This window comes from Otolemur garnettii, unplaced genomic scaffold (assembly GCF_000181295.1).
Source record: "Otolemur garnettii isolate 467f Iridium unplaced genomic scaffold, OtoGar3 scaffold00002, whole genome shotgun sequence".
NCBI classification, from domain to species: domain Eukaryota; kingdom Metazoa; phylum Chordata; class Mammalia; order Primates; family Galagidae; genus Otolemur; species Otolemur garnettii.
Window position 1 is genome coordinate 27,047,810 of NW_003852397.1, and position 9,917 is coordinate 27,057,726.

Here is a 9,917-nt window from a genome sequence, read left to right on the forward strand (position 1 = left end):
GTGGCTGGCGCCTTAGCCGGTTGAGCTATAGGCGCCGAGCCTGGGGTCTTGTTCTTGCTCAGGCTGGTTTTGCTTAGGCAATCCCACAGCCTTGGCCTCCCAGCATGCTAGGATTACAGGTGTGAGCCACTGTGCCCAGCCCAAGATTCAAATTTTAAATACTAGTTAATTTTAAATACTAGGGGAGCCTAGATACATACAACTCAAAATTAACCCATATACCTTTAACATGTAAGATTTTATGGTACCTAGGATGCACATCTATTGTTCTTTTCCCAAGTATAAGGAAAACACATGTACCACCCCTACATTGTGGAGCCTGAGGACTCTTTGGAAATGAAACACAAAGTAATCATTGTAGATGTGGCAAAAACTAGACTAGCTTTGGGGACTCTGTTCACAAGGTAACAGTTTCAGTCTCTGATTAGCAAGTTTTCAAAAGTTTTTAAGGGAAAAAGAATAATGGTTTTCCTAATGAAATGACTGACTTCATTACCATAGTTATAAAAGTACTATTCAATAGGTAGCAGAATGCATAGCAGAATTAGGTAGGCTTATTTCTTCTCTTTTAAAAATGTTTTTTGTTAATTTCTAAAAACCGTTAAGTGTAAATCTGAATTTGAATAAAGATATCCCAAAATCTAACCCAATCACCATTGAAACATCCCAGAGCTAGAAGAAATTTCAAAGGAGGATAACAGTAAGATCAGCTATAACATCAGGCAGAAAGCTATGGACAGGTTTAATAACAGAAAGAGCTTATTAAAGTTGATAATTAAGTATCTACATCAATGGAATAATTCATATGGTATGATAGCAATAGAACAGAAGTTGAATCATCTAAAATTGTTAACTCCACTTCTGACTTCTATTTGGCATTGGAATGCATTTTGATCTGACCTACAGACATGAATGTGTTATTTTAGAAATTCCTGTGGAAACATGACTTAAAACAACTACAGGTCTGTCCCGCATCCCTAAGTCTGCCAGTACCCTTAGCTTTAAGCCTACACGTTGACCCAGAGTGCTAAAAAACGGCAGCACTTCGCTACCAGGCAAAGCATCAGTAAAATGCCTCCTAATGATGACCACCTTCCTTATAGGGCAACAGATTTTATCTGAACTAAGTGAGGTGACAACTTGTATTCACAAAAGACTTAGTGAAACAGAAAGCTTACTAATCTCAAAAAGGTCTTAAAAGCAGGACCTCCCATGACTAAGAGTTGAACAAAAGAAATTCCAACTTCAACAAAAGGAATGCATTTGTGAAAGCATTCCCTTTGGTAAGCACAAAATAAAGTAATCCATAAATTTATACTTGTTTACTATATGTTTTGGTAACATAAGGCATCAAAGAGTATTAAATAATCATTATCTCCATTTGGCATATGGATTAAAAAGAATATCATGATCCTATATATAATTATCTATCCCATTCCAACAGAAAACAATATACATACACAGTGTGAAACAGATGAGTTATGTTTTGAGAACTAAAACACAGGCCACTTCTAACTCAGAACTAAGAAGAAAAAAATGTGTGTCAAAGCTTCCCTTGTGAAATTAGTCTTAGTGGCTAACCTCTTGAAGATTTATAAACGTATGACTATGTAAAATACTTTACTAAATATATTTAGCTTGTATATATGTATACTTTTTCATGTGAAACACATGAATGTAATTTCTATAAGCAATGTTAAAAATGCAATAAAAAAAAGAAATCAAGGTTTGACACAGAAGATAGAGCAATATCATTTTAACCTTGGCACCAAGCTAAAATGCTTTCTTGGTTAACTTCTTCTGTATCGTACCAGGCATTCAGTTTCTTTTCAATCTTTCATGGAACTGGACCTGTTATTCATTTGAAGAGTTAAAAGTACTTAGAATAATTAGTGCAAATTACTCTATTTTCATACATTAGGTATTTGACTTTGCGAATATAAAGTGGTGATTCAGTACATTATCAAAACATGGAATTATGAAAATACTAGGAATATCTGTCTGAAATTTAAAAGATTACATTTGCTAAACTAAACTCTGAGAATTTTTACTTTAAGCATGAAACATAATTGTTATAGAATTTCTTTTGAAATGTCACTTGATTTTTAATAAAAACTATTTCACATAATGCAGAAAATACAATGTATCATCCTGTAACAATATCCTTACACATCAATGCTAATCTAAAATGTATTTGAACAACAAAAATCTCTTAATAAATTCAAAATCTTATTTTTAACCATTACTGCTCTGCAGCAATAATTGAAGTCCCAACCTGAGAACTAAGAGTGTGATAATAAAATGCCAAAGCTGTTTGAATTTTGAACTGAAGACACTTAAGCTTCTTGCCCACTATCATCAGGTGTAATACATCAGAGAAATGAGAACAAGCTAAGAAAGTGCCCTGAAATCAACAGTACCACCTGCCACAATTTGAAACCTTAAGTGCAAAATCTGTTCTAATTATTTTTATAAAAGTTCTATTGTACATTGAATATTGTTAAAATATCTGCAAACTTGTAGAATTCTCTATATAAAGGGTTTTAAACTTAGTCAGCTGAATACTTCCTCATTGCCAGCAAAACATTCAATGAAAGAGAGAGACCACATCCATGAACATCTGAGCCTAAAGAAGAAATAATTTCTTATGATCACAGCCAATTACAAAGCAAGATAAAAAGGTCACAGTTTGAAGAAAAAATGCTTTAGCAAATGTAACTCCTCAACAATCTACTGTGGAGATGAGCAGGTTTCCTTCAGACACATGGAGTTTAATGTTAATGTATAGTATGTTATGTTCAAGGGGAAAAAAAAAGCAATGCAAACCTAAGTCATCAAGTTCAATCTTATTTTTTAAATGAAGCTAAAACAAGCAAATATAAAGCTTAGTCTGTCTCCTCCTTGATATTTCAACATAGTTGTTACCTTGTGCCATTTCACCACAGAAATTGTCACATTCCATGGGGGGAGGGGGGAATATTAATTGAAAATCAAAGGTAAGTTTATGCTTCTGATTCTCTCTTCTTTCCTTCTTCTCCCAAATCACTCTCTTCTGACTGGCTACTGCTAAGGACAACAAACTGCCCCTCACTACTAGCTTGGTTTGGTCTATTGGAAGCAGCTATCAACCGGCTTTGTTCTTCCAAGTCCTAGGGGAAAAGACAGAAAAGAAATTAACTGTAAGCAGTCAAATGGAAAACTATGCAGTTAAAACACATACTTGAGAGCCACTTCAAACCTTCTGCACAAATACATATTCATAATTTTGACAACTTGATGAAAACAAAGTCCACACTCAACCAATGTGACACCAAAGTGAACTCTGGGGCCATTCTAGAAATCCTATAAAAGCCAATATTCAAACTAAAATCTCTTAAGTGTTTTCCTCGTTTTCTTATGGTGAACAACCAAATTCAGGCCATCATCAACTCTATATAATACAGTAAAAGCCTCATAAGGGATCACCACATCCCCTGCACTCTGCATCTCAGGGCTCTTTCCCATCTGTCCAGTTCATCTTGGTAAACCAGGTGTCACCTTCCCTCAGTGTACACTGGCCTAACGTCAGTGTCCTCTTTGCCACTTCTCTCTTCTTTGTCCACATATGCAATCCATTGCCAATTATTACTGAGTTGTTCTAAGTAAGATCCCACAATTGTCTTCTCTTTTAATTTCCTACTGTCAATGCCACAACCTATAATGGACTCTTAAATCTCTTCACGGATCATCCACCTATCAAATGCATTCTCCAGGTTGTGCTCTGAAATTCATGTAGCAGAAAATTATCCTATTGGATGGTAATGATTTGACACTTCTGCAACATTAATATATTTACTTCTATTATCACATGTGAGTATATGATTGACACTATATTTAAATAATAAAATTACATAATATATTGTATTATACAGGGTGTTCATAAAGTTCATGTGTAATTTACTATATTAAACTATTTTTTTTTTGAGACAGAGCCTCAAGCTGTCCCCCTGGGTAGAGTGCCCTGGCATCACAGCTCACAGCACCCTCCAACTCCTGGGCTCAAGCGAGTCTCCTGCCTCAGCCTCCCAAGTAGCTGGGACCACAGGCGCCTGCCACACCACCTGGCTATTTTTTTTGGTTGCAGTCGTCATTATTGTTTGGCGGGCCTGGGCTGGATTTGAACCCACCAATTAGGTGTATGTGGCTGGCACCTTAGCCACTTGAGCCACAGGCGACGAGCCTATTAAACTATTTTAAATTGCACAGGGACTTTATGTCCAGCCTGTATATAATACTGGGGAAAAAAGTATGTTTGGCCTCTAGAGGGCAAAATGGCTTTTAGCAAAAGCAGTTAAATGTGCGTAACCTCTCAAAAGAACAGCTGTGTCAGAGACAGCCCTCAGTGGTATATAAAAATTCTGGTATGTTTGCTAAACAATAACTCATATGACATGTCAATATAACTATAATGTAAACATCCTATCAGAAAACAGATGTTACCCTTTTCTACTATGCTATGAATCATCTGGTTACAGAGTAGCTGAGCAAGCAGAAACAGCCCTTCACTTGGAAATTCAAATCCAAAAATCATAGTGCTGAATTAAGTCTTCACAAACACCATATAAAGAGTAAGTCTTCACAAACACCGTATAAAGAGAAGACCCAGACATTAAGACTGCATACCTTTTCAATCTGTTTTTGTTTACTAAGTTCTTTCTGTTGCTTCTCTTTTACTCTCTCTATTTCTTTTTGTTTTTCTGATGCCCTACGATCCTAAAGAACAGACAAATAAAACTAATGAATATGAAATAACTTTAAAATTTAGACATTTAAATTTAGACATCAATACCTCTTTTGTTAACCTTCTCAATTTTTTTTTCAATATTTTTGGCATTTATGTATGAAAAAGCATATTAACAAGTTTATATTCTTTTTTTTTTTTTTTTTTTGAGACGGAGCCTCAAGCTATCCCCCTGGGTAGAGTACCGTGGCATCACGCTCACAGCAACCTCCAACTCCTGGGCTCAAGCGAGTCTCCTGCCTCAGCCTCCCAAGTAGCTGGGACTACAGGCGCCCGCCACAACGCCTGGCCATTTTTTGGTTGCAGCCATCATTGTTGTTTGGCGGGCCCGGGCTGGGGATTCGAACCCGCCACCTTAGGTGTATGTGGCTGGCGCCTTAGCCACTTGAGCCACAGGCGCCGAGCCACAAGTTTATATTCTATGGTAAACATTTATCCAGATTCTAAATGCTATGTCAGCAATAGCATCCACTATTAACCTTAGCAAAATCATTTTATCTACTTGCCCATATGAAAGAGCTTATATTATTATACTACTTTAGTTAATGTTCTTGGAAAATCAAGCATCTCAGATTCTTACCAGTTCAGCATGCAAAGCTATCTGTTTTGCCAATCCAACAGAATCACAAATCTAAAATGACAAAAAGCATGTTCTCAGGTCAAAGCAAAAATTTTAAGTATTCAAATAACTGATATGACTAGTTTCACAACTAGTCATAATAAATTGCTTCAACCAAAAGCCAATTTAAGAATGCTCCAGCCCCCAAATCAAGCCTTTATATGTTTCCTTCAGAGTCCGTGAGCTTTCATGGTTCTCACTCCCTTTGTGTACCCTACTTCTTGTTATCTCAGAGTCATTACTGATATAGTAAGGCCTACAAACAAGAAAGTTAGCAGTCGCTGCTGCTGCTCTATACTGAAAATATCTGAAAATGGCTGATTGTGGGACTATATTCCATTCCCATGATAAGTAAATGAGGTTAAAAGACTGTACCAGCTATCAGTGTCAGGGAGGTATGGGTCTGTAGAATCAGAATAGCCATCCCAGCAGCCTGGCTCTCTTCAGAGCAACTAGGCAAAATTTGGGAATCTTTCCTAGAAATCTCAATAAGAATTATGTAAGAATGTACTTGTGTAATTATTAAGAATTTATTAAGTCATAGTCAGAATCACTTATGTATTTCATTAACAGAAACATTTTGAAAAGCCATGTACCTTTTCCCCTTCATTGTTTGACTCAAATATATAGCAGACCGATGACAGATTACTTTCATTTCTCCCTCCTGATGTCCGAAGAACAAATCCAAAAAGGCGTTTATTCTCCTGGTGTGTAGCATATAGAACTACATAGGGTAATGGAAACTGCCTCAGAAAACAACAGAAGCAAACATAAGAACTTTCAAACCATAACAGCAGCACTTATATATGACAAATTTACATGCTAGATTCTAAAACTGTCATAAATATTAAAGCCAATTTTTTTAACAAACTAGTAATCCAAGAATAAATAATGTCATATTTGTTTACCAAGCAGGACAAGAGGGTATTAAATACCTAATTTGTCTTATTAGTCAGTAACACATTTTAAAAAATCAAATTCAATAACAAAATGGTTTTTTTAATAAATGACTAAATAGAAACATACACAGCTATTTCAAAATAGATAACTTTAAAATACTCTCAATCATGTTCAGCTTTTAATTCCTATTGTTGATTTCTTCAGTGTGTATGATATCTGCTTGCTGAGGGATAAACACTAAATATCATGCAAAACTGTGTTAAGTTACACGGAATGTTCAATTATGGTGATGGCCATAGATTTAACTATAATAGCCTAAAGACCAATGATAACTGATACTACCATACCTACAGGATCAGGATTATTATCAAGTTGTAAAATGTGTATATGCACAAAGCTTAAATTACGTAGAACTCACCGTTAGCCTTGTAACTTGTGTCTGTGGATCAATTAACCTATAATAATTAGAAAACAAACTTTAATTAGACTAAAATTATGTAAATGTTTTAAAACGTTTTTTTAGGGAGAGGTTAATACTTACTTTAAACAGTCACAAGTGACTAATAAATGTGATTCTGTCATACGAAAGATGTTATGGATGGCCCGGGCTGCTAAGATTTGGCGCATTGTTTCATAAACAACATCTGGATGGTCATCTGATTTAACCTCCATAGAACCAAGGAACCGGACAATAAATAACTGATGAAGAATAGAATCTATAACAGAATAAGGTACATTATGCATTTTTAAATCCCATGTTTATTTTCCAGAAGATAAAATACACTACTTCCTTTTACATTTTCTAATGAAAAATTCAACCTAAAGGAGGTATTTAGAAATAACTCCTAACTACAGTGTTTAAATTATAGGAAAATTAAGGTCTCAAATTCAAATAGCAAAAGGTAGTACTTCAACAACTGGTGGTTATGGGTAAAAAGAATTCCTTGCACTATTCTTATTGCTTTTCTGTTAAGTTTGAAATGATGTTAAATAGATAGTAGGAAAAAGAAAAAAAAAAGTTATGCTCCAGTACTAGAAGTTAAGCATCAGCTGTTAGGAAAAGCTTAAAGGATATCTTATGCACTGAGAATCTTTTTTTTTTTTTTTTTTTTTGAGACAGAGCCTCAAGCTGTCCCCCTGGGTACAGTGCCGTAACATCATAGCTCACAGCAACCTCCAACTCCTGGGCTCAAGCGAGTCTCCTGTCTCAGCCTCCCAAGTAGCTGGGACCACAGGAGCCTGCCACAACGCCTGGCTATTTTTTTGGTTGTAGCCGTCATTGTTGTTTGGCGGGCCCGGGCTGGGGATTCGAACCCGCCACCTTAGGTGTATGTGGCTGGCACCTTAGCCACTTGAGCCACAGGCACCGAGCCTGCACTAAGAATCTTAAGGAGTCAAAAGTATGTTCCATAATTCTCTATAACTCTGTGTGAATAACAACATCTTAAGTCAGATTAAGTTCTGTTGTTTCAAGCATACTATGAAAAAATCAAGAAAATTTTGAAAATAATACTAAAACTGAGTATAGTAGCAGAGCAAATGTAAATGACAAATTCTTCACACGCTTTACTACTGAAAAGAAAAGTAGTTCTATGGCTTGGTACCTATAGCTCAGTGGCTAGGTTGCCAGCCACATACACGGGAGCTGGCGGGTTCGAACCCAACCCGGGCCTGCCAAACAGCAATGACAACTACAAGCAAAAAAAAGCTGGGCATTATGGCGGGTACCTGTAGTCCCAGCTACTTGGGAGGCTGAGGTAAGAGAATCACTTAAGCCCAAGAGTTGGAGGTTGCTGTGAGCTGAGAAGGTGATGGCCATAGATTTAACTATCACTCTACCGAGGGTGACATAATAAAACTCTTGTCTCAAAAAAAAAAAAAAATTAGTTCTAAAATACTGCGAATCTGTTTTACCTTCAGTTTCAGATTTTGTACTTCCTCCAGATTCTCCAAATGGATTTGTACGCCTGAAAGGTCGAGAAAAAAATATGAACAAATGGTCAGTTACATCATGGAAGAAGTCTAATCACTGAAACCAGAGTTAAAAGCCAAGAGTCACAAACTTTATATATACATTTAGAAAGAAAAGCTCTAAAATGATCCATCCTGGTAAGGAACACTACTGATAACCAAATTACTATGATGGTTTCTGCCTTCAGGCACTGAGTTAATAAGCTGCACCCAGTGCTTCTACATTTTAGAAGTTTAGCCAACATCATAATAAACCATGTTGCAAAAGTTCTTGAATCTACATAAGCTAGCACAGAGGAACATCGATTCAGCTCCAACCTTAGCTGGTTGAGACAAATGCCAGGGATTTCCTGACTGTAAAAATCTCTTTTTAAGTTCTCTAAGTACAAGTTGCTACTATGATGATTTGAACATTTTCTGGTTTTAAACCTGTATTTCTTTTTTTTTTTTGAGACAGAGCCTCAAGCTATTCCCCTGGGTAGAGTGCTGTGGCATGACAGCTCACAGCAACCTCCAACTCCTGGGCTCAAGCGAGTCTCCTGCCTCCACCTCCCAAGTTGCTGGGACCACAGGCACCCACCACAATGCCTGGCTATTTTTTGGATGCAGACATCATTGTTGTTTGGGGGGCCCGGGCTAGATTCAAACCCACGGCCTTAGGTGTATGTGGCTGGCGCCTTAGCCGCTTGAGCCACAGGCTTCGAGCCCAAATCTGTATTTCTTAAGGTATAAGTAAGAATACAAGAAGAAAAGTAAACCAGAGATGGATACTACCTCCATCCTTAGTGTACATGGCTTGTGGCACACTCAGAGTGTAGAAAAAAAGTACAATTCAAAGTAGGTTTCAGGCTCGGCACCTATAGCTCAGTGGATAGGGTGTCAGCCACATACACTAGAGCTGGCAGGTTCAAAACCAGCCCAGGCCTGCCAAACAACAATGACAACTACAACCAAAAGATAGCCAGGTGTTGGTTGTGGCAAGCACCTATAGTCCCAGCTACTCGGGAGGCTGAGGCAAGAAAATCACGTAAGCCCAAGAGTTGGAGGTTGCTGTGAGCTGTGATGCCATTGCATTCTACTGTGGGTGACACAGTGAGATTCTATCTCAAAAACAAACAAACAAAATCAAAGTAGGTTTCAGAAGAAAACAGAGGTAAGTGGTTCAAAAATAACACAGGCATTAAGATAACAGGAAATTGATCTCTTTTATATGTCTGACCTATTATATCAAATACTAAGTATATTTCTGTAAATGTAATAAAATGTAAATTACTTTTCCTGGGTCACAACCATGTATATCCCAAATTAACATATTATCAATGTACTAGATGTCCAACCTGTTTAATAAAGGATTTGTTTTAAGTCATGTTTCCTTCGTCCACAGCCAAAGAAAAATTTTAACTGCTTTGACAAGAATATTCCTTACTATAGAAATAAAAGTTGACTCATTTATAATTCATAACAGTGATAATATTTTAGTGAAGTTCCTGAAGATTTCTTATTCTGGTATAATGTAGAATATTTTCTAATAAACTTATAGCTTACATTATTATGAACTTACATTTTATTTAAACTATCGTTTAAAATATTGTAAGAATTATCAACTTTATACTGTAATTTTAAGAGCAAATATCCAGGCTCGGCGCC

At 36.6% G+C, this 9,917-nt stretch overlaps 1 protein-coding gene across 1 annotated transcript in view; it reads right to left on the bottom strand.

Annotated features, from left to right (window-relative positions):
- Positions 1-2,698: 2,698 nt before the first annotated feature.
- APPL1 (adaptor protein, phosphotyrosine interacting with PH domain and leucine zipper 1) overlaps positions 2,699-9,917 on the bottom strand; it is a 41,980-nt gene continuing 34,761 nt past the window's right edge. Inside the window, exons 15-21 of the mRNA XM_023512634.1 lie at positions 8,214-8,266; positions 6,841-7,015; positions 6,718-6,754; positions 5,996-6,142; positions 5,361-5,411; positions 4,663-4,752; positions 2,699-3,149 (exon numbers count right to left, since the gene is read on the bottom strand). Of these exons, the coding sequence (XP_023368402.1) occupies positions 3,003-3,149; positions 4,663-4,752; positions 5,361-5,411; positions 5,996-6,142; positions 6,718-6,754; positions 6,841-7,015; positions 8,214-8,266 (700 nt within the window). The 3' untranslated portion in view covers positions 2,699-3,002. The remainder of the gene's footprint in view (positions 3,150-4,662; positions 4,753-5,360; positions 5,412-5,995; positions 6,143-6,717; positions 6,755-6,840; positions 7,016-8,213; positions 8,267-9,917) is intronic.